The 25,842-nt window shown below is 40.7% G+C and overlaps 1 protein-coding gene and 1 pseudogene across 2 annotated transcripts in view; one reads left to right on the forward strand and one right to left on the reverse strand.

The window, feature by feature from the left end:
* Positions 1–25,842, reverse strand: part of CCDC6 (coiled-coil domain containing 6) — a 118,882-nt gene that overhangs the window by 33,342 nt on the left and 59,698 nt on the right. Inside the window, exon 3 of the mRNA XM_081267297.1 lies at positions 10,536–10,664. Within this exon, the coding sequence (XP_081123423.1) occupies positions 10,536–10,664 (129 nt within the window). The remainder of the gene's footprint in view (positions 1–10,535; positions 10,665–25,842) is intronic.
* LOC308634040 (splicing factor 45-like) lies at positions 923–2,145 on the forward strand (annotated as a pseudogene). The gene has a single exon. The product of its transcript is annotated as a splicing factor 45-like (transcript).

The raw sequence follows: 25,842 nt of genomic DNA on the forward strand, positions 1-25,842 counted from the left end.
TTGTTTTTCAAATTTTCTGGAAAGAGTAAAGAATTGCTTTTACAATGCAAACATTTAATTTCATGAAAGATCCTAAGACTTCCATAATCTGAGATTAGCATTTGAAATCAAACTTCAAAGTATGCATGGCAGTCACTAAATTTTATATCCATATTGCAAGTGTATCCTCAAGGAGCAGAGTTATTTATAATGCTTTCAAATGGTACACAGAAACCAGCACTATGACAACAGATTCTTCCCACTTCCAGAATTTGCAAGAAATACCTTGTTTCCCCAACAATAAAAAGATCAGGCAAGGATGAAAACCTGAATGTGAGCCCCAAGATACTCAATTCACTGCTGCATAAGTCACAATGACACAATTATCTGTGAAACTCACTAGTTTCCATATCTAAAATCAGCATAAGACCTTTACGGCAACTGCAACCATGACAATTAGGTTTGCATTTTGAATCAGTTACCTTCTAGACAACAAGACAGAAAGGCACCTAGTAACCTTAACACCATCATTACCACTTTTAACACCTGAAGAGTTGCTGTTCTAAGAGTTTGAAACTAATACTTTTCTTTCAGATAGAACTTATGTTAAATATTCCCCTGCAACTGGGCAAAGGGGAGGGAAGTTAGGGAAGAAACGGGGGGGGGGGGGGGGGGGGGGCAGGAAAGATGGTGGAATAAGATGGATATCAGTACCCTAGGTACTTGTATGACTGCACATATGATGTGATGCTTGCTACATCATGTACAACCAGAGAAATGTAAAGTTATGCTGTAATTGTGTACAATGGACCAAAATGCATTCTGCTGTCATATATACCTAATTAAAATAAATAATTTTTTAAAATGCACAAAGCTGTGGGCTCCTGCTGTCTGCAGGTTTCTGTAGAATGTGGCTGAGCTCCACCTGCTACTGCCATGACCCATGGACAGAGTCAGCCAGACAGACTGGCAACAGGCTAAAAAGATAACCCTATATGATGACCTGGGAGTGGAGATCAGCAACTCAAAAAACAGAAGGCTGGTCCCAAAGCTTCCAACTTCCACAGTCTCAGCTTCAGATAAAGAAGGCAGCTCACTCAAGTAAAGAGGCAAAGGACAAAACAAACTATAGCCCTTTTCCCCAGTCACCGGCCTAAAGTAAAGAGGCTCCTCAGACAACTGGCCAACTGTGTTACCATCACACATAAACAGCTGGCTTGCAGGACACTGTTACCAGTGGGATTTCTGCAAAGTTGTGACTCCCTTAGCTGATGAATATGATCCTGTGTTTCCTAATGATTATGAGAAAGGAGTGAGGTGCCAAAGGGAAGATCGAAAGAAGCAGTGGGACTAGAAAGACATAGGAAACAGAAGAAAGAGAAAAGAGGTGTAGAGACAGGAAGCCAGTGAGTTCTCAAGGCAACCAGACCCAGATTCTGATGAGGATGAAGATTACTGGGTAGGAGGAAAGGAAGTGTAGGAGGAGCTGCCATCGGCTCACCCACTTCTCTTGTAGAGAAAGACAAAGAATTATCCCTGGATTTTCCTTAAGGAGAGGACTCAAGTCCTCGATCACAGTCTTCCAAAACTGCTACTCCTTCGCAAGTGTATGATGAATGAACAGGGTAGACCAAGGTCTCCAATCAGGCCTGGCAACTCCTTCTTTGCTAACATGGGTGGCACAGCAGCACGTAAGATCGTGAAGAGCTATGGCATTGGGAAGGCCAGGGTCTAGGGAAGCACTAGCAGGAGCTGAGCACCACACTGCTGCTGGAGAATACCAGCAAGCAGGATGGCAAGGTCATTGTGGGTGATGCCACGGAGAAGAATGCATCCAAGACATCAGATTCAAATCCATTAACTGAAATACTCAAGTGTCCTACTAAAGTGGTCCTACTGAGGAACAAGGTTGGTATACAAGAGAGGCAGACGAATACTTGGAAGTTAAAACCAAGGAAGAAATTTTTAAAAATATGCCAACATTGGAAAAATGTGTGATAGCTGAAATTCCTGGTGCCCCTGATGATGGAGCAGTTATGAATATTTTTAGAATTTGAGAGAGTCAAATCACCAATTAAAGCTGAACAGGAGGTATTTTGATGGAAGGGCAGTAAAAGCCTGGCTTACAATTTAAATAAATTCAGGGTCTTGGATTTGGCGGAATGAGTTTGATTTTAATAACTAGAGTCATCTCTAATGATCTTTAAATGAGCTCAGACAGAGCAGAGAAAAAAGAAGGCAATGGCCCCATGGCTATTGGAAACTGTGACTTGTGGAAAGACTCCTAAGATGTGTTATTTCTTTTTCATTTTGTGGATTTTAATATAACATAAAAAAACTTTTTTTAAAAAAAGGGAACAAAAATTAAAAATCTTTTTCCCAAGGATCACATTCATCATTCTAAATCCCAGCCCCTATGATTCACTGTAGTTACAGATGGCAAAGGCACAAGGAAGAGTGGGTGTCACTCTGCATTATCCCTGGAACCTGGAGTCTCACTGGCAACTCTAAATCACCTGATGCTGTGTAGTGTAACAGCACTGGGCACCATTAGCATTATGGCCTGGATGGGCCCCGGGATAGCTACATGGCTGCCTCCTGCAGACTCACTCTAAAGACAAGCTGACGCCCTCAAGCTCATACAGCCACTTTCGCACCCCAGCTCTCTCCATGCTCCTTAATGAAGAGGAAAGACTTGGCTTCATATGCTCACAAACTCTGTATTTTTAGGCAATACTTGCAGCCATGTTCTCTGCCTATCTCCTCTCCTAGTTCTCTCTCCTCACACATCTCTGCTTCCTTGAAACAAGGCTGTCCTGGACCTCCCTGGCCAGCATGTGCCCTTTTTTCTGCATCAATATCAGTGCAGCTTCTAATCTTCTGCACTGAACGGAGGGCTGCTTCCCCCACCACAGTACTTTGTCCAGTGCTTCTTCATCACTAGCCACAGAATATTAGTGTGCCAACCCTGGACCAGGTTCCTTGAGACCAGGGATCTTTTGCCATCTTTCTTAGGAACACAAAACCAGCACTTAATAAAAGTGTAGTATGTGTCATGTGATCACATCAACTGGATAGTGGCCAAAAATGAAAGCCAAAGGGGCTGGGTCACAAATGATATACGACCATCAACAGATTCATAAACTGAAGAGATGAGTGACCAGACTGAAGAAAGTTGTGAGGCATCTGAGGCTCAAATATATATACAGGTGCATCTTCCTGGGAAATGAGGACAAACACACTATAGGAAATAGATGATGGCTTTCATTATTAATGACAGCAGCTACAATTTCTGGAGAACTTACTAGATATGAGTCACCAGGAATATGATAGACAGGTCAACAGTGTCCCTGTTCTCCTTTACCTTAATAGGGAATGAAGGGGAAGAAACAATCGAGCAGCATGTGAATGTTACAAGAGGACTGAATGATGCAGAAAGACAGTACAGCACAGACACCAGCTGCCAGCATGAGAGGTCAGTAAGGCTTGGATAGGGATGGGAGCAAGTGCTCTAAGCAGAGGAAACAGGTCTGTGAACATCTAGAGGCAGCAAAGCATTTTGTACAGCAGAGCATGTTTTTCAAACTGCAGGTCACAACCCATTACTGGATTGTGATATTGGTTTAGACTTTTACATTAAAATAAGAAGAAGAAGAAAAGAAACAGGATTGAAGAGAAAATCTGTGCAAAGCACAGGGTATCACCTTATGAAACTGTGTGTATCTTATGTATATCCTGTTACATAATCATCAGCACACAAGGTTACCATGTGAATTTCTTTCTTGCTGTGCTGTCTGCATTTGAACAATCCTCCCTCAGAGGGAATGAAAGAACTTCAGTATACACAGACATGAGAGAGGAGTGTGGAAGATTAATCCTCTCCCCAAACATAGGGATTAGACATTATGACAGCTTCACAAAAAGGTCAAATTGCATGCCTGGGGTCACAAAGCTTATTACAGATGGAAGGGAGACTTGAGCCCAGTGAAGTTTCCTTAAAGATGTAGACATTATAAATGGATATTAATGAAATGAAATTACCATACCACTTCTAAAGTCAACCTTTATATGTGAGTGTTAGTGCTTTGGGAGAGGTGAGACAACTTAGGAGAACAGAACTCCAAATTCCAAGAAAAACTGACAGCCACACTGAGTCACTTACAGGAAGGAAAGTGGAAAGGCATCTGGTACATGGTAGGGAATCCCACTTATCATGAAAGTATTCACTGAATAGCATGTTCTTCTAATATATTCCACTATTTTTTCATTATATTACTAAATAATGGTTAAATGTCCAGTTCACATGTTATATGACATGTTCTTTCCTATATTCATCCATTTTCTGTCACAAGAAAAAAACCCTGGGGGCTAGGATTGTAGCTCAATGGTAGAGCATTTGCCTAGCACGTGTGAAGTACTGGGTTCGATCCTTAGCACCACATAAAAATAAAGGTATTATGTCTGTCTGTAATTTTTTAAAAGTATTTAAAAAAAAAACTGAAGCTGGGCAGTAATAAGGAAAGAGGTTTGTTTAATTCAATTTTTTTGGGAGGCTGAAAGTCCAAGGTCAGGTTCAACTCTGATGGAAGGCCCCTTGGCTGAATCATACCATGGCAGATGCCATCATGGTGGGAGCTTATAAGAGGGAGAGGCAGGAGCCACAGAGATTCAGGGGGCCAGTCTTCTTCTTTTATAACAACTCAATCTCTTGAGAACTGATGCACTCCATGAGACTAGCATTAATCTCTTCTGAGGGCAATAGCCCCCCAAACCTAATTACTTCACATTAGATCCCAATTCTAAAGGTTCTACCACCTCCCAACATTGCCACATTAAGGGACCTACAGCAGTAAAGCTTTCTGGGCAACAGAGACAAACCACATCTAAACCATAGCATTCCCATAAGATAATTTTTAGAGCCAACTGAACACAAGGTACTCATAATCTGCTAACCTAAATGTCACTTAACAAGCTAATGTGGGGCTGGGAATTTATCTCAATGGTAGAGCACTTGCCTCTCATGAGTAAGGTCCTGGGTTCAATCCTCAGCACTGAAGTGGGGGACATTACCGTGCGTGCTTTTTAATGGTAAACAAGTAAGGGGAAAGTCTCCTCTGGTAGGCAAAAAACATTATTTGGATCCAGATTTTTTTTTTAATTTCTTATTTTTTAATTGGTTATTTAGTTATACATGATAGTAGAATCCATTTTGATATAATTATAAAAGGATGGAATATATATTATTTTAAATTTTTTTAGTTGTTGATGGATCTTTATTCATATTTAGTTAGTTAGTTTTAGATAGACACAATACTTTTTTGTTTTTTAAAAGTGTTGCTGAGGATCGAACCCAGTGCCTCACACATGCTAGGTAAGCGCTCTACCACTGAGCTACGATGCCAGCCTCTGAAATATATCTTGTTCTAATTCCATCACCAGTACCTTTCTTTCTCCTTCCCTCCCTCCACCTGCCCTGCTCCATTCCCTCTATTCATCTTTCTGACATTTACTCATAGGTTTTTTTTTTTTTATTAATTTCTTATGGATGTACATGATGGTGAGATTCACTGTAGTCTATTCGTATATGTATGTAGGAAAGTTTTGCCAGATTCATCCCACTGTCTTTCCTTTTCCCATTCCCCCTGCCTAGTCCCCACCCCCCTTATTGTGTGTGTGTTAGCATCCACATATCAAAGAAAAATAAAATCAACCTTTGGTTTTTTGGGGGATTGGCTTTATTTAGCATGATAGTTTCCAGATTGGATCCAGATTTCTTGACAATGAAAGAAAATTCCAAGTTCTAAATGTTTTCACCATCACCTAAGACCACGTGAACAACAAATAACAGACTTGGAGGGATCACATCTTTGAACAAAAATTTTCCAGTAAGGGTTCACAGGTGACGGCCAATAGTGTTTGTTTAAAAAGCCTAGAGCACACTAAAGCCATGTTGATGAGACTAATCCAGTTTGTTAGGCTAATACTGTGTGCTTCAAAGACCTCATCGCTTTATATTTTTCTCTACATGCTTTTGCAGATCTACTTTTAAATTGTCTTTTGGCATTAAGCATTTAGAATGCAAAAAAAAAAAAAGGTCCAAAAGGTAACTGTAATACTCAGTTTTCTAGAGGAAAAGAATCAACAGGAAGTATAATTATAAAAGGGGGATTTATTAGGATGGCTTACGCAACCAGAAGCTGGATAGTCCACTATGGCCGTGTGAAGGCTGGAGAGCCGAAAGAACCAGTAGCTGCCCAGTCCAAGAGGCTGAAGCCCCAGAACAAAAGGGATCACTGTTCTACCCTAGTCCAAGACCGAAGGCTTCTGGAAATACCCTAGAGAATCACTGACACAGTCCGCTTTGGAAGAGTAAAGAAGCGAGAGTTGATATCCTCAGCGGATCCCAGCAGCAATCAAGAACCCATTTAAGAAGAATGGAGCTTTCACCTGCTGCTGTTTCCTTGTTCTTTCAACTTTCCCACTGTCTCATGTCCCCCAGTGGGGTCTAAAGACAAAGGCTATCTTCCCAACAAAATAGCCTTCTAACTTTTAAGCTTCTGTGCGTTCACATTCTGCAACACATGAATAGAATCATTTATATAGCCCAGACCCCTTAATGATCCACCTGTTAACAGACCCTATTTGAAGAATGAAAGGATCCCAGGTTGTGGGTCTTAAAGAAGAATCCACACTATCTAATTAAAACTTCCATGTGAAGGCCTTTTAGTGAGACAAGACTTGACAATGAGAACCTCAGATATGTGAATTAGCTGGGGTCTATTGAGGAAGGAGGAGTCCAAGACTCTAGGGACTGTTAAGTTCTGTTTTACAGAGAACAGGGACCATTCTTAACCGAAGCTACACCTTCAAAAACAATACATATGATCAACAAAAACCTCTCACAGATCTTCATGAATTATTTTTAAGTTATTTTGTACAATTTTAAACAGTTACCATGTGACCCAATGATTCACTACTAGATTTATGTCCAAGAAAAAAGGAAAACATGTCCACACAAAACAAGTGCACAAATGTTCAGAGAAACATCATTCATAATAGTCAAAGGGTGAAAATGCACTGGATTAGACAAAGGGGAATGAAGGGAAGGAAGAGGGGTGGGATTAGGAAAGACAGTAGAATGAATCAGACGTGACTTTCCTATGTTCATAATACACGACCAGTGAAACTCCACATCATGTACAACCACAAGAATAGGAACCTAATTAGGATAAATTATACTCTGTGTATGTATAATATGTCAAAGTACACTTTCATGTATATCTTAAAAGAACAAATGTTAAAAATTTTTTAAATAAAATTTTTTGTGTGTGCCCCCCTCCAAAAAAAAAATCAGATCATATTTCTTAACTATAATACCTAAATGTGGACATAGTTAAATGCTCAGTTCAAAGACTCCCTCCTTATCCAAAGGAATCTCTCAGGAAAGTTGCAGTTGGGTAGAGTTTGTAAAGTCCTTCTTCCTCATAAATGGACTAGTGGTAGGCATTCTGTATATGAATTAAGTAACAGTTGAAACTGGCCCTGAACAGAGTAAGAATAGGTATAAGTTTAAATGTTCTATGTGTGTTTAACAATTATTTTTTAAACACAAAGAATCATGCTTATGCTAATTGTGGAAGATTTTCAAATTAAAGAGTATAAATGTGGTTAGTCTTACTTCTTCCCAAAGACAATTACTATTTCATATCAGCTTTAACAATCTCTATATTTAAAAGAGTTTTAATCATTTCATTAAATAACAAAAAAAAAAAAAAAGAATGTAAGTTTCTATTATATTCACTGTATAGATAAGAGGTCTAAAGAGAGATTTAGTGATTTACCCAAACTCATAGTTACTGTTATGGTTTAGATATGAGGTGTTCCCCAAAAGCTCATGTGTGAGACAATGTAAAAAAAATTCAGAGGTGAAATGATTGGGATATGAGAGCCTTAATCTAATTATTAGTATCCTGAGAGGGATTAACTGGCTGGTAACTGTAGGCAGGTAGGGTTTGGCTAGAGAAGGTAGGTCACTAGTCTTGTCCCTGGAGAGTGAAGCTGTCTCTGCTTCCTGGTGCCATGTCCTGATCTGTTTTCCTCTATATGCTTCTGCCTCTCCTCCGGCCCAAAAAAACAACGGAGCCAGCTGTCTACGAAACGAAACCTCTGAAACTGAGTGCCAAATAAACTTTTCTTCCTCCAAAATTGTTCTTATCAGATCTTTTGGTTACCACAGCAAAAAAAGTTAACACATGCTAAGCATAGGAATAAGGTATGTATATAGATATGTAGTTTGTGATATAATAAATGTTATATTTTATATTGAACGTTGCCACATAAGCATTTTTCCAATTAATATTTTTGGAAAACAGAATTTTAATGAAGCATGCAAAAATATCATTATCATGTGGAATATCTTTTGTTTCACTGTTATCATAATACTGTACCATAGTGCATACTATAGTAGAGATATATATAAATTAAAAAAAAAAAAAAAAAGGTAGAAACAACCCAAATGCCCCTCAAATGATGACTGGGTAAAAAAGTGAAATATCCATTAGTGAGAGGTCATTTGGCCAGAAAAAGAAATATGAGAACATGCTATGAAGTGGATAAATACATTATGCTCAGTGAAGAAGTCAGTCACAAAAGATCACATATTATATGATCCTGTTTAAATGAAATGTCCAGAATAGGCAAATGTATGAAACAAGCTCACTATCTCCACCTTGTGGCCATAGCTAGTACCTTGGGGGGGGGGTCACAGCCCCCATCTCAAGGCTCCTTGGAGCTGTTTAGAATATTGACCACCATCATCCTGAAGACTGTGATCAAAGTTTCCACAATATCAAATGTTATGAGACTTTCACTTGGCCACCAGGTTAGCCACAAATAACAATATTTACTATGTACCAATAACAAGTACTTGGTATGTCAGGGACTAGAGCTTTGCTTGGACAGAACAGGAGCTATTTATTTAGGCAGAGGAGATCTTCTAAACTCATGACTCATTTAAATTTGAAAGCTTAATGGTAAGAATAGATACTAAGTTATTCTGGATATAAATATACAATAGCCAACCCATGAAAACTCAATACCTCCACTTTTTTGGTGGTGGTAGCGATACTAAGGATTAAACCCAGAGTCCTCTGCATGCCAGGCAAGATATATCCCAGTCCTTTTTATTTATTTTTATTTTGAGGTAGTATCTCACTAAGTTGCTCGGGTTGGCCTCAAGCTACTGATCCTCCTGCCTCAGCCTCCTGTGTAGCTGGGATAGCAGGTGTGTGCCATTATGCCCAGGTCCCTCTTTTCTTTTTACATGAAAGGGATGAAGAAATTTTTACAGCCTCCTGCACAGTCCTCAAAAACCCAGTAACATTTCCTCTTTGATACAGGCAGATACAAAAATAACACAGAAAACAAGTCAATACTAGTTTAAAATAAACCCCAATGTGCCTTCAAACCTCCCATTCCTGTCAAGGTTTCTCTCTCAGATAGAATGTAAAACTAGAACAGTCCCAAGAGGGCCTGATGAACCAGTCTGCACAAGCTCAGATACAAAGTCAAGATCCGGAACTTGGGACAAATCAAACAATTTTTTATGCACAAGGCTTAGCCAAATTGTCATAGCAGCAATCAGGATCTACAATATAGAAAGCCGGAACATCTCAATCAATTCACTGTACACAACAGACGGCCTCTTAAAACATATCTAGGGAAAATGTAATTTCAGGACACTAGATTGGGAAAAGTCACTGGAGGACAGGAGGCCAGCAATATCAGGGACTTTATTTAGTCCAACAACCAACTCGACTGGAGTGATGATGTCTGCCCAAAACTCTGTGTGATACAGGAGTACAAGGACTAGTCTGGACTACAATCTGCCAAGCGCATGAGACAAAATGATCGTGCTCCATTGCTTTCCCCCTTTTGCATCTTCCAGTTGGCCATTTGATGTTAGTCCACCCTGCTGTGTTTGCAAATGGAGAACCTGAGCTCAGAGAAGTTTGTGAAGTTAACTCAAGATCATGCCACTCGATGGCTGGCCCAGGATAAATTACCAAGTCTAAGACTTTACACATCAGTATCAACAAAGTTAGCTGGGAGAAGACAGCATCATTTAAGGTTGCTAATCATTCAAAGAAGAAAAATAAATGCTGATGGCTTATTCTGAATAATGCTTGAAAGAAATGTTTAGGTCCACAGTAGTAACACGTTCTTACAGACTTCCACAGAAACAATCCTGTGGTTATAATCACTCTTCCCCTTTTGCTTTGCAAAAAGGAACCTGACATTTCCTGCTATAAATCAGAGTATCACCACATATCTCCTGAAACTGAACTAACTGTGGTTGAGTGAGGGGTGAGGGGATATGTGAAGAGAATGAGCAGAGACTATGCAAATGCTTCCTTCAGAAACAAAAGTTTCTTTCCACTGTAGAAAGAACAAGCTGAAATAATATTTTTCATTCATACTCTGCAGGGCATCTTAAAGCTGAAAAGAATCAGCTAATCATGAGAAGGCAGTGTCCAGGGACAGCTACACATGCTTACCTGCTCTAATGTAAGCTGCTTAGAAATGGTATCATTCTCCAGCTTTTTAATTTTCTTCATCAGTTTGTTGACCTGAAATTCCTGCTCCTGTTCCAGATGCTGTTCCAGTTCAGCTTTCTCATGCTGCAACTGTAAAGTAAAAAGAACACAGACATGGGAATCAAGAAACTCAAAAGTCAAGCAAACACTGGTTCCAAAAGTTGATCACACTAAAAGCCTTCATTATACCATCACCTTAAAAAAAAAAAAAAAAAAAATCAAATTTCAAAAACAGAAATTCCACAATGTCAGTTTTTATTAAATGAAATGCATTTTACTCAGATTTGCATCATGTCTGTAGAGAGAAAAGAGATATCACAATCACAAAATATACTTCATAAATTATTCAGAATTTTTGTACTATTTCCATGTACAAGTGAGCACAGTTGGGCAAAAATCAGCACTATTAATTTTCTTTGCCTAATGAAATCATACATCACACCTCCCACAACCTTCCTAAAACCACAGGGGGGGAAACCTCTTATTTATGCAATTAAAAGATAAGGCCATGGTGTGATTAGAATAGTTTTTATAAAATTTTCCAAATTTCAAAACCAAAAGGAAATAAAAGACAGGACTGCCTGGGGTTCTCATTAATAACAACACATTATTTGTAACATTCTTTTTTTTTTTGGTAACAGGGATTTTACTCAGGGGCACTTGACCACTGAGCATCATTCACAGCCCTATTTTATATTTTATTTAGAGACAGGATCTCACTGAGATGCTTAGCACCTCGATTTTGCTGAGGCTGACTCCGAACTCATAATCTTCCTGCCTCAGCCTCCCAAACTGCTGGGATTACAGGTGCACACTGCCACGCCAGCTTTCTAACACTCTTGACTGTGGGTTTTGTTGATGCATAGCCAGAGTTGGCCCTATGTTCCAGAACCAAGGAGAGAATTAAGTTTAAAAAACAAAAAAAACAATGAAGTATAAATCTATTTCTTTGGGCAGACAAAGATACTGGACATCAGTTTCTTTAATGCATTAAGACAGGCATGACCACCTCCATTTTATATGAGACAAAATAGGTCATTGGACTAGGGCAATATAGCTGCCAAGTGGCAGAGCCTGGAACACACATGCAGCTCTGAATTCTAAGCCAGTGCTCACCCACTGTATCACTGGGCCAAAGAGGTTGTCATCAGACTGCCACCCATCAGTGCCTGCTGCCTGCTTGCCCAGGGGAAGCTGTATCTCTGTGTACAGCTTGTTGACCTGTATACAGCTTGTTTTCCACAGGGTACAAGGACAACTGAGAAAGCTCCTCTGGACCTGATGAACCTCAAAATGGCCACATCTAACTTTCTCCACTTTTGACACGTTTCCACCGCTCTGAAAGCACATACTCAGTTGGGGAGGCGGGTGCGCGGGGTGGGGGGAGTTGGAAAAAGAGAACTCTTAAAATTTATAGTCTTCTAACAATGTTGACTAAACAGATGCTGTTTTTTTCTCTCCAACTGTTTTTGACATGCAACTCAAAAAAAAAAAAAGTGTCAACTTTTTGCAGGGACCCCGGGGTAAAGGGGAACACAGATGTGAGGTGCTTCTAACGAAAAGTCTATTTTTACCTAGTTTGCTAAAACTCAGGTTCTGCAAGACTGAGCAGTCATTACAAGACCTAAGAAGAATGAAACAAGAAGAACAAGAGGAGTCCCACACAGAAGACACAAAGACCCCAGTGGAATAAATAAGGATTATAACGGGGAAAAGTCTTCATCAAAGACCTTTATTCAATAGACATTTGCTGTATGTCTTGTTTAGCAGGTACTATAGAGTGGGAGATAAAATCTGTAGTTAAGATATTATCCATGCCCAGAAAGAGTTCATGCATACCAAGCTTAAATGATACTAGTTTTAAAGAAATGATGAACTTGAATCTTAAGACCATTGGCAAAAAGGTGTTTTTAAATATAGTAGCTGTGTTTCTTCCATCCAAAGTTTTCAATTGCAAGAAGCTCCTCCTTTTCTTCTTTTTAAAGAATTATGCTTCTGCCTCAACAATCAAGGATGTAATCTAACACTGAAAAATCTTTTGCCCACCAAACAGCGCTTGTCACGGGACATTAATGGGAGGGCAGTTAAGGCTCTCATTGGCCCCAGGAAAATATTCATTTACACAGATGCTCAAACCCTATCAATATCTAGTTAGGTATTTCCTTTAGGGCTCAAGACTGGACAAAGGCCATAAAAGCTCTCAGTTTTAGGAGGTTCATTCTCTCAAGAGCTATCCCCAAAGGCAAACTGGATAGCAAAGCTGTCATTACCAGGACTCAAGAAAGGTCCCCAGGTTACACTAATCCATTTGGAGACTATCAAGCCAACCTGAGGCCTAACTGTTTGCTTAAGATTCAGTTTTCATCTTCCCCAAAGGAGAGCTGAAAGGAACAGCTCTGCTGTCTGCTTTGGTCCCCCATCTCCCGGGTGACAACCAGTCTAGAAGCAGGGAATGGAGCTTCTGAACAGAGAAAGCAAGGAAAAGAAAATACAGTTCTTCCTTGCAACAATGAAATCATCAATAAAAGAAAAAACAAGGAGAAATATAGAAATACTTTCAAACCCCCAAAATTATAAAATAAGACAAAAAGGGGGGAGGGGCAGACATGGGAGCAGTGACTCTGAGGAACTAATAACCACTGTGTTAGCCTCATATAATTTGTGTGAGAACAATTTGGGAATTTCTGTTTCAAACAGATACACACTGCGCATCCTTAACGTGAAGATCCAAAATGTTCCAAAATCTGAAACTATTTGAGTGCTAACATAATGCCAAGTGGAAAGCGTCACAGCTGACCTCATGTGATGGGTCATAGTAAAAACACAGGTACACGGACTTCAGGTTATGTGGGTGTTAGGTATACATGAAAACTGACATGGATTTCATGTTTAGACTTGGGTCCCATCTCCAAGATATCTCACTAGGTATACACAAATATTCCAAAATCAGAAAAAATCTAGAATTCAAAATATTGCTGGTCCCAAACATTTCAGCAAACAACCTGCCCCATGTGGCCCCAGGAGGACTCCATCCAACACTCTGAATCCACCTGCCTATTCTAAAGCTGGCTATACCTCCCGACATCATAAACACAAAAACCCTCCAGGGAAATCTGGTGCAGGGAAACCCAAGACTAGCTATCAGAAACAGACTCCCATTTTCTCTATTGCTCATCTTCAATATGGGCAAATAATTAAAGGGATGGTTTAAAATTTCTAATCAAAGGTCCTAACCTACTACTATATGAGCAATTTTAAATCTTCCAATAAGGTCAGATTTTCTGAACCACACCAAAAACAATTCAAGTAAGAAGTAATCAAGCAAATTATGTTGATATATTTGAAATAAAACTCATTTATCTGATTTATATATTTCTAAAGCTAAATGCTTAGGCAGAATAAAAGGTTTTTCAAAATCAGAACTTTTTATAAATACATTTTTATATAGTCATTCTCAAAAAGTATGGAATAATTTTATGGTCCTTGGCAGTACAATATGCTGTTAACATGAACAAAAAAATAAAACCCCTGTGGAACTGGAATCGTGGTATAACAGATTTTCTCCTGGCGGGTAACATTTTCAATGGAAACAGGGCTTTAGAAATAAAGGTTTGTTCCTTGGGGTTCAGTGTGAAAAAATATTCACCTAACTAAGGAAGTCATAAGTAAAGATACAACTATATATCAGGACTCTTAAAATTTTAAGGACTAAAACTTGAGCATTTTCTTAGTTTATCCACTGACAACAGAGAAGAGTCCCAAAGCAAACATCCAGACCCTTAAAAAATTCAAGTGTGGCATTAATTTGATCTCAAACAGATTTTCTGGAACCACTTCAATGCACCAGGCATCATATATAAGAGATTCAAGAACTGTGTAACAAATAACTATATTTTCAGCAAAATTCTCTCCAGCAGGTAGAAATACTAAAATCACTCACCTAGGAGAAACGCCTTCCAGTCTCCACAGGAGCACACACAGGTTGGCTGTTAAGCTGGTCTTCCCATCCAACATGCAATGGAAGTCAGCCAAGGCCCCAGCTGGCAAAGCGAAAGTCTGGTGGTCTGGGCTTATCATCAATCCTGCCCTTACTAAGCAAGGCAAGCCTCAGGCTGTCATTCTCACAACTGAGTTTCTCAAAGCAACTTGAGTATAAACCCAAGATGCCCCTACCTCTGTTTTAACTAGCTGACACTCATACTTCTGTGTAATACTTTCTGTCCCACGACCAACATTCTTGGTTTCCTGACAAATACTAAACACTAGAACCACCTGAAGAGGATCAAGTAAAAGCTTCCATAGGATGAGAACTGCATTAAGTCATTGGATTGTCAAAAAACTATTAAGTTATTAACAAAAGCTTGGAAAAAATGTTCAAAAATACCTCTCAGAACATCAAGCATCTCTTTTTTTTTATTGTTGGTTGTTCAAAACATTACATAGTTCTTGACATATCATATTTCACATTTTGATTCAAGTGGGTTATGAACTCCCATTTTTACCCCGTATACAGATTGCAGAATCACATCAGTTACACTTCCATTGATTTACATATTGCCATACTAGTGTCTGTTGTATTCTGCTGCCTTTCCTATCCTCTACTATCCCCCCTCCCCTCCTCTCCCCTCCCCTCTTCTCTCTCTACCCCCTCTACTGTAATTCATTTCTCCCCCTTGTATTATTTTTCCCTTTCCCCTCACTTCCTCTTGTATGTAATTTTGTATAACCATGAGGGTCTCCTTCCATTTCCATGCAATTTCCCTTCCCTCTCGCTTTCCCTCCCACCTCTTATCCCTGTTTAATGTTAATCTTCTTCTCATGCTCTGCGTCCCTACTCTTGTTCTTAGTTACTCTCCTTATATCAAAGAAGACATTTGGCATTTGTTTTTTAGGGATTGGCTGGCTTCACTTAGCATAATCTGCTCTAATGCCATCCATTTCCCTCCAAATTCTATGATTTTGTCATTTTTTAATGCAGAGTAATACTCCATTGTGTATAGATGCCACATTTTTTTTATCCATTCATCTATTGAAGGGCATCTAGGTTGATTCCACAGTCTTGCTATTGTGAATTGTGCTGCTATGAACATCGATGTAGCAGTGTCCCTGTAGCATGCTCTTTTTAGGTCTTTAGGGAATAGACCGAGAAGGGGAATAGCTGGGTCAAATGGTGGTTCCATTCCCAGTTTTCCAAGAAATCTCCATAATGCTTTCCAAATTGGCTGCACCAATTTGCAGTCCCACCAACAATGAGCAAGTGTACCCTTTTCCCCAGATCCTCGCCAGCACTTGTTGTTGTTTGACTTCCTAATGGCTGCCAATCTTACTGGAGTGAGATGGTATCTTAGGGTGGTTTTGATTTGCATTTCTCCGACTGCTAGTGATGCTGAGCATTTTTTCATGTGCTTGTTGATTGATAGTATGTCCTCCTCTGAGAAGTGTCTGTTCAGGTCCTTGGCCCATCTGTTGATTGGGTTATTTGTTATCTTATTGTCTAATTTTTTGAGTTCTTTGTATACTCTGGATATTAGGGCTCTATCTGAAGTGTGAGGAGTAAAGATTTGTTCCTAGGACGTAGGCTCCCGATTTACCTCTCTTATTGTTTCTTTTGCTGAGAAAAAACTTTTTAGTTTGAGTAAGTCCCATTTGTTGATTCTAGTTATTAACTCTTGGGCTATGGGTGTCCTATTGAGGAATTTGGAGCCCGACCCCACAGTATGTAGATCGTAGCCAACTTTTTCTTCTATCAGACGCTGTGTCTCTGATTTGATATCAAGCTCCTTGATCCATTTTGAGTTAACTTTTGTGCATGGCGAGAGAAAGGGATTCAGTTTCATTTTGATGCATATGGATTTCCAGTTTTCCCAGCACCATTTGTTGAAGATGTCAAGCATCTCTTAAGAACCAACTTTTCATCTGTTCTAGCAAGCAGCCAGAGAAGAAACTGACTCCCACCACAAATTTGGTGAATCACCGCTAAGTGTCTCTTGAGCCCACTTCCATTCCCACCTCCTCCAAGCTGCTACTGGTGCCGTCATTCTTGCTCAACACCTCACGTCTCTTCAGTTATCAAATCACACTGTCAGCCTCCATAACAACTGTGGAACACACTCCTCTTCTTTCTCTGCTCATGAGCCAGTCTAGTTCAAGCCTTTTATTCCTCTGCATGAGGCTACACCAAAACCTCCTACCAAATCTCCGAAGATCCACTTAGATCATCCCAGCAGACAAGTCCTAGCACTTCAATGCCCTGCCCCAAGCCCTTCAATGCTCCCGACTAGTACAGATTAAGTCCAAGATCATTCAAGTCTTTCCACAAACCCTGTTGGTCAGGCTCAGTCCAAGTGACAGTCCAAGGTTGGCAAACATAAATGCCTTCAGCGTTCAGGCATCAAGCCAACAAGGAATGGGTGGATGTAAGCAAGGGAATGGTTACAACAGCAGTTAAAGGCAAAGTCTGCTTCTTTTTCCAAAGACTTTTTTCTTAAAAGAATATAATAAAACTCAGCACAGTGGCCAAATCCTTATGAAGAGACCATGCTGGTCCAGGGGTCTGGAAGTCTGACCACCTGCTAGTCACATGGGCCCACTCTTACAGAAATTGCAACACTTGTTCCACCTCACGCTCCTGTTCATAAGGTGCATCTGCCTATGGGGGCCTGACTCCCTCCCTCCAGATTACTGAAACTGGGGGATGGCTCAAAAGACTTCCGCAGTGCCTTCCCACATGCGCTCAGCATAACGTGCACGCCCCTCCTTCAGCCATGACAAGCACACTGCTGTTCGTATGCATTTTAATGTCTATTTCCTGGCACTTCTCATGTCTTTTTTATCACTTCCTTCTAAAAGCAGCTCACTCTTCTGGTTCGTATCACATCTCCAGCATTGCATATACATGGATGTGCTTAATCACCATAATGCTACAACAGATAGTATTATTATCTGCATTGTGCACAGAACAAAACCACACTTTAGAGAGGTAAGGTGGCCTGCCTGAAGTCTTACATATAGCTGGTAAATTCAAGATTCAAACTGAAGTCTGTGGTGAGCCGTTTCTTCAGACCGGTCGCCATTACAAGATGGCGCCGGCCTCGTTGTGGTCTGTGACAAACAACTCCTTCTTTGGGAGAGTTGGCACTTGGTTCTTTGACACCCTATGAGAAAGCTCCACGTGGCAGCTTCACATTGGGTGTTCGGATACTTTATTAAGGCTGGGAGGGGCTTCCGGGGGAGGAAGAACTCTGCAGAGCCTGAATAAACAGCTGTAAGAAGATTCCCGGTGTTGCGTCTTCCTTGCGGGCAAGGGGGTCGCGACAAGTGGTGCCGAGACCCGGGAAAATCAAAACTTGCAAGTCGTCAGAGGTGGTGCACTGAACAGTCCCGGTAAGTGGGACCCCACAGTCCCCGTGGGTGGGACCCGACAGTCCCCGTGGGTGGGACACGACAGTCCCGGTGGGCGGGACCTGATAGTCCCGGTTAGTGGGACCCGCGACCAAAGCGGAATCAGCTCCTCTACTAAGAAAGAGAGAGCCTCATATTTTATTGCAGCTGCACTGTGTACTTTCACTTTTGTTTTCTGTGTTTCTTTTGTTGCTGTGTCCTGTTTTATTTGGCTACTGTCTGAAAAGATCAGCACTCCAGGCGCTAGACACTCCCTTACTAGTTTTTCACACAAATATGTAACAAGGCCTCTGGCCTTGAGCTGGGCTTCACAGTGCTGAGTACATTTCTAAGATAAGGGAGTTACTAACTGGGCTCCATGGTAACAGCTGGCAGGAGGAGGAACTGGAAAGGGAGATAGAGGAACTGGAGGGTCGAATGAAGAAGTCAAGATTTAAAGCATCTACGGCCCCGATCCCTGTTGCGCTCCCTCCTTATAACCCCGATTGGAACGAGGACAACCCCAGAAGGCAGGGGGGGTGTTCAGTGGCAGCCTAAGATATCCCAAACTTTTCCAGTAATTGAAAACCTGGATGCCGATGGACAGCCGGCCAGAGTGTATGTTTCTTTAGCCTTTAAGGACATTAAACAACTAAAGGAGGCAATTACTAATTACAGACCCCATGCCCCCTTTACATTGACTCTCTTCGAGTTTTTCTCTGCCAATCAGCTGACACCTAGTGACTGGCAACAACTTTGCAGGGCTGTATTGTCCGGAGGGATTTTTTTTGTTGTTGTTGTTGTTGTTGTTGTGGACAAGTGAAAATCAAGAGAGGTGTCGTGAGCTAGCCTGAGTCAATCAGGACGCCGGCTTCCCACAGTGTAACCTTGAAATTTTAACAGGCTCAGGACAATATGCTATCATAAATCAGCAAATTAATTATGGTCCTGGGGTCTATGCTCAGATAGCTACAGCAGCGAGCGTAATTCCAAGTTTGATGCTCAGGGACGCCCACTGCAGCCGGGAAACGGGAACAGGGGCCCACCCCGGGCCCCGGAAGCCAGAGTGTACGGGGCGGTCCAGAGACAGAACAAGCTGCTACCGCAGTAAGATCTTGGCCAGGCGGGGAAAAATGCAGACAAAATCAAACAAAATGCAATCGGCTAGGAAACCTTGGGGAACTTTTGCCTCCAAAATGAGCAGCGGACTCCATGTTGCTTGCATCACCATGGTAACCATGGGGTGCCTAGCCAGAAGAGCGGCTTCCTGGTCCCACCTCCCACACTTTTGGGGGCTGCCGATTGGTTCTTCCACAGTCACTCAGACAGGACTTCTAGTCCCGCCTTCCAGCCACTGACCTGTTTTGCTGTGTTTCAGATTTCTACCGGAGCTACTCAGAGCCTATATTTTTGAAACATGCCTGCCTATCAATGCTAACAAAAGATATCTTTTTCAGACAAAATTTAATTCCACAGCTTTCTATGTTACAGTCCTAAATTTAAGCTAGTTCCAAGTTAAATAACCTGACTTTTCTCTGTAGTTGTGTTACTAAATAATGTTCTATTGATGAGAGATATCAAATATGCTTCTTTATATTTTACTTTTAATTTTGGAAGTTATGAGGATGCATTTGCTTGCCACAGGAACAAGCCGGCAAAGTTCCTGTGATGACCAAAGAATCCTTATTCTAATTGCTAACTATAAAAATAAAAATGTATACTCAAGGATCTTATTTCAGTACATCAAGTGACGTCACATAGAAGAGTGCACTCCTAGTTAAAAATAAATTAACATGGATCCAAATATTTTAAGACCACGTGGTTACATAAAGTTAATACAATTATAAGTTAAGTTCTTATTCTTAATATATATTTTTTTAGATATTTACATCACCTATATTTGTTAATCTATAAATTAATTAGCACATGCCTAATTGATTAGTTAATATATATTTGCCTAATTGTTTTTCTTCAACAGGAAACCCATAATTTATGTTTTATATTTACATTTATCAGATACTCTGCCTTTTCAGTTACAGATATTTGAGATAAATGTGTTTACTGTAAATTTGCTTTTAAGTGAAAATGCAATCACGTAGTTTCTCCTTCTCAAAGTTACTGTTTAAACTCATAAGATGATAAATTATTATAATTATTTCTACAAAATATCTAAGGGTTTTAACTATATTTTCATTGATATTTCTTATCAAAGTATAATAATTTGTTTATAGATCCTAAGGTTTTCAGAAATTGTTCCAAAGTGTATTTTTTTTAAAGAACAAGATGTTCCAACAAAGACAAAGCACACATGGATCCTAAGAAGAAGAAAGAAATCATCTTTGGGTAAAATAAGGTCTTTCTATTCATTTCCCTAAGTAAAAAGATTTTTATATTGTTATCTAAACAAAAAAGAGAGAAAAAATTTCATATACTAAACTGACTATAATTAACTTAAAGATATTTCAGTTTATTTTCCTAATTTAACCATACTAATGTGAGCTAAAATTTTGTCCATATTTTGACATGGCAAACACCTATTGGAATGTGAGTTTATTTCTTTACAGAAAGATCCTTATTGCCTAATAATTCTTACTGTTTCAGATAAAGATTGATTTTAGTAAATAAATTCGCATTGTTGATTAAACATTAAGTATATTAAACTACTAACTTAAACCCCTGTATGACCTTTTGAGAGGAGGCCCCTCACCCACCTCCCTGCGAAAACCTACTCCAAAAGCCTTGAAGGCACTCAGGTTAATAGAAACAGCCTTACAAGAGATGCAGGTTACCCAGATAGATTATTCTATACCCCTATCATTTATAATCCTGCCATCAAAATTAACTCCTACTGGAGTGTTTTGACAGACTAGTCCCATCTATTGGGTCCATTTACCTGCTTCTAACTCTCGGGTGATAACTCCCTTTTATGAACTGGTGATAAATCTGCTCTGGAAAGCCAAATATTTGGGTGATGCACTATTTAAAAAGACTCTTGACATTCTCATTCAACCTTATACCCAAGATATGATTTTAAAATTGCAACAGAAACATGATCTTTGGTGTCTTTTTCTTTGTACTTTCAAAGGTAAAATTGATAATCACTTTCCCCGACATAAACTTCTAGAAGGCCTTAAGAGATGTCCTATCATTTTTCCTAAAATTATTAAAAGAGAGCCTATTTCGGGAGCTCAAACTGTTTATGCAGACGGAGCAAAAAGGGGGGTTTGCTGTTGCTTTTGATGGATCTCAAGTAATTTGACACCCTGTTCCTAAACTGTCTGCCCAAAGATCAGAAGTTGAGGCTCTAATTATGGCCCTTAAACTATACAATTCCATCCCACTTAATGTGTATACTGATAGTCTCTATGTTGCTAAGTTAGCCTCAGTTATTAAAACAGCCCCTTATATTGGCAGGCAATCCACTATCATGGAACAATTACAAACGGTTCAGCTCCTTGTTTGGGCTAGACGAGATCCTTTATTCATTGGACATATCCGAGGACACTCGGAGCTTCCTGGGCCTCTGGCGGAAGGTAATGCTAAAGCAGATGCTGCCACTCATAATATGGGCCTAGTATACACTATAACCAAGTATGATGAGGCCTCACAACTCCATGCTAAATTCCATCTAAATTCACAATCTTTACGCTTCCGCACAGGATGCTCGCGTGATCAAGCTTTACAAATTGTCTCCCTGTGCCCAGTATGTGCTCCATTTCTTCATTTCCCCAGTTTGGGTGTTAATCCTAGAGGCTTACACCCCAATGATATCTGACAAACTGATGTTACCCACTTCCCTAGTTTTGGTAAGCTGTCTTTTGTACATGTTTCTATTGATACATACTTTGGCTATATCTTTGTTACATTACACACTGGAGAAAAGGCCAAAGATGTTATTGGACATCTCTTAAAAGCTTTCTCTTGCATGGGCAGTCCACGTTGTCTCAAAACAGACAATGGACCCACATATATAAGCCAAACAATTCAACGGTTCTGCACCCAATGGGAGATTGAACACAAAACAGGTATTCCTTATAACCCCCAGGGACAAGCTATTGTGGAACGAGCCCATCAACATTTAAAAATTTATCTACAAAAAATAAAGGAGGGGAAAATATATAGATGCTGCCAGGGACCTAAGGCCTATTATTGTGCCTCCTGGGGATGTGAAACCTCTAGTAATGGGTATTGACTTAAGAATTCACCTAGGAATGACTATGCCCATTTCTGGCAAACAAATATTACTATTCAGTTTACTTCCAATGGAAGACAACAACCAGATTGGACTTAAGGATATCTCTGGGGGCTGCGTATTTACACCCCCGGACAGTACAATCCTGGCCTGCTTTTTCGGCTCAAATTGACCACAGAACAGCCTACTGGAAGTCTAATAGGACCTAATCAGGTGCTCGGAGACCAAAAGGCCCCATCTGGACCCAAGCAGCCCATAGCCCCAACAGTAAAACCTTCCCCCAGCGGTCAAACAAAAACTATGGGCTATCAAACCTTTGATTATGCCCCTGAGCCCATATACCCTGGAACTGGAGATCGCCTTCTTAATTTGGTCCAAGGAGCCTTCTTCGCTCTCAATGCCACTAATCCTAACAGGACCCAAGATTGCTGGCTATGCTTGACCTCCAGGCCGCCCTATTATGAGGGGGTAACGATACTGTCTAATTTATCCTCTAATACCACTGCAGATCCTAAATGTTATTCTCTGCCCAGCTATAAGTTGACTATCACGGAGGTCATGGGGCAAGGGGTTTGCTTGGGAAAGGTACCGCTTTCACACCAACATCTCTACAACATCACCCGACCAATAAATCAATCTCAATCTGATTATTTGTGGGGTCCCAAAGGGTCCTATTTTGCTTGCAATACTGGGTTAACTCCCTGTGTTTCCATGGCAGTCTTAAATACAACTACTGATTTCTGTGTGTTGGTACAACTATGGCCGAGGATGTCTTATCATGGGTCAGACTACGTCCTGGGACGCCTTGAGGGACATACTCGGCTCCCCAGAGAACCCATAACTATGACTATTGCCCTCCTATTGGGCATAGGTGGAATAACAACTGGAATAGGAACCGGGACAGCCACCTATGTGCAGGGAGGTCAATTATTAAATCTACAAATGGCTATGAATGAGGATTTAACAGCCATGGCCAAGTCTATTACTGCTTTGGAAAAGTCCCTCACTTCCCTCTCAGAAGTTGTGTTACAATATAGGAGGGGACTAGATTTATTATTCCCAAGGGAAGGAGGACTATGTGTAGCCTTAAAGGACCAGTGTTGTTTTTATGCAGATCACACTGGGGTAATCCGTGAAACTATGGAAAAGGTCACGGAAAGATTGGCTAAAAGACAAAAGGAGTTTGAAGCACAACAAGGATGGTTTGAACAATGGTTTAAAAATACCCCATGGCTGACTCCTTTGATGTCCACTGTAATGGGACCGCTTTTCGGTCTCCTTCTTGTAGCTGCTGTAGGCCCCTGCCTTGTCAAGAGAATGACACAATTTATTAAAGACCAAATTAACATTCTGACTTCTAAGCCAATACAGGTCCATTATCAACGCCTACAAACCAAAGATGATCTTACTGAAGTTTGTCTCCGACCAATTCGAAGACGATTTTTCTACAATGATTCCTGCTTCATGCCTTTCTCCTTTTGCCCCCTTTTCTTCCTTATTTTTATTATTCCTCTCCTCTGACTCTATGCCCTGTTGAACCGGAACCAATTAAAGACCTAATAATGACTGGCTGAATAGATACCACTAAACGCCTTGGCAACAACGAGCTGATCTTGTAGTACCCAGAGACGGGCAACTTTCACGCTTGCACTGCAACCTAAGACAGGGGAATGGGGCCTCCCCAGAGACGGGTAAGCACTGTAAGGGCAGTGAATGACCTAAGACAGGGGCTACTTGATTCCCTTTGACGTGCCACAAACAAAAGAGGGGGAACTGCTGGCACGGACTCCCCCCGGCCCCCAGGGCTTGGATCCAGCCCTGGTTTCTTGTTGTGCACGTCAAAGAGGCCAGCTCACAAGGCCTTGAGGCAGCTCACCAGGCCTTGAAGGACTTGTGGTGTCTGTTTTCATATTATTCAGCCTATAACGGTCATGTGGGAACGTCTTGACCTGCTTGGGTCCGATAAGGTTCCTGGTTGAAGGCTTGGTATGAGTTAACAAGAACTTTCTGTCTCCCCCCGCCCTTGCTCCCGCCTACTGGTAACTTTCCATTCTATCTGCAAGAAATATATAAGTATGTGCTGAGCCATACTATGCAGCCACTTCTGCACAGTGGGATAGGACCTCTACTCTCGCCTGTGTTGTTTTTAGAAAACAAAAGGGGGAACTGTGGTGAGCCGTTTCTTCAGACCGGTCGCCATTACAAGATGGCGCCGGCCTCGTTGTGGTCTGTGACAAACAACTCCTTCTTTGGGAGAGTTGGCACTTGGTTCTTTGACACCCTATGAGAAAGCTCCACGTGGCAGCTTCACATTGGGTGTTCGGATACTTTATTAAGGCTGGGAGGGGCTTCCGGGGGAGGAAGAACTCTGCAGAGCCTGAATAAACAGCTGTAAGAAGATTCCCGGTGTTGCGTCTTCCTTGCGGGCAAGGGGGTCGCGACAGAAGTCTGTGGCTTTAAACTTTGGCCTTGACTCCTAGTGTGTGCTGCTGCCTTGAATGCCTGGGCACACTCACGGTCACCCTTATAGGACTGCAGGCTCTACAAAGGACAGTAGCCAGGACTTACTCGACTCGACTCAGAGCATCTAGAAAATGCCATATGTATGCAAATACTACCTAAATGATAAGTGGACTGTCTGCCCTAGATTAAGTCTTATAATGAGCAAAACAACTGGATAAGTACAAGAAGCTGACAGAATAACAAAGGAATATGATCATTATGATATACAAGTTAAATTACATCAGGTCTAACTTTTGTTAAAGAGGCTGCTGAATACAAAATAGCAAGCAGTACTATATAGTTCTCTCAAGTGACTGTCTTCCAAATCAATACAACCGACAGCTTCTCTGAAGCCCAGCGTGTCTGTTCCTGACCACAGCTCCTCCAAAATGGTATCAACATCCTGATTTTTATGCCATTCACTTCCCTGCAGCTTTGTTTCATAAAACTTTTTTACCCCTATGTAATTATTCCTGGATATTTCTTTTGCTTGGTTTTGTTTTCTTTTGTCTGACTTCTGCCAAGTGAACTTGGGATCTGTTGAACTTTAGTTTGTATTTTTATTGTTTTATATTATCTGACAGAATGAGCATATCACAATTCATCCTCTTTACTGATGACAGGTCTTGGGGTCATTTCTTGTTTGGGGTTATGATGATCAATGGTAAAAAAAAAAAAAAGAACATCTTCACATCTGGTGCACATCTGCACACAGTAGACACACCTGGGAGCAGAATTGCTGGGTCATAAAGAATGAGTATTTCTGTCTTAATTTGAGAGTGGTTCCAATAATGTCCCTTCTCTACCAGCAGAGCATGCGAATTCATTAGCATCTTCCTGCAGTTCAATTCATTTTCTTGATTAGTAATGTGGTTATGAAATTTGTTTACTGGCCTTTTGGCCATCCACTGAAGTCTGTTCGAGTCTTTGGTCACTTTCCACTGGGTTGTCTGCTTGTCTTACTGGTGTGTAGTTATGTGTTGGTTATATATGTTGCAAATGTCATCTCCCATTCTGTGATTTGTCCTTGCATTCTTCTAATGGGATAACCTATGATAGGTCTTTGGTCCTCTTCTTTATGCATATCCTCTCCCCTCCGTGACAGCATTAATTCCCATGGAAATTAGTAAGAGGCAACACTTCCAAATTTCTATCTCTAGACTAGACTTCTCTGCTGATAACCAGAGCTTCTGT

This window comes from Spermophilus citellus (assembly GCF_964194105.1).
Source record: "Spermophilus citellus genome assembly, chromosome: 15".
Classification (NCBI taxonomy): Eukaryota; Metazoa; Chordata; class Mammalia; order Rodentia; family Sciuridae; genus Spermophilus; species Spermophilus citellus.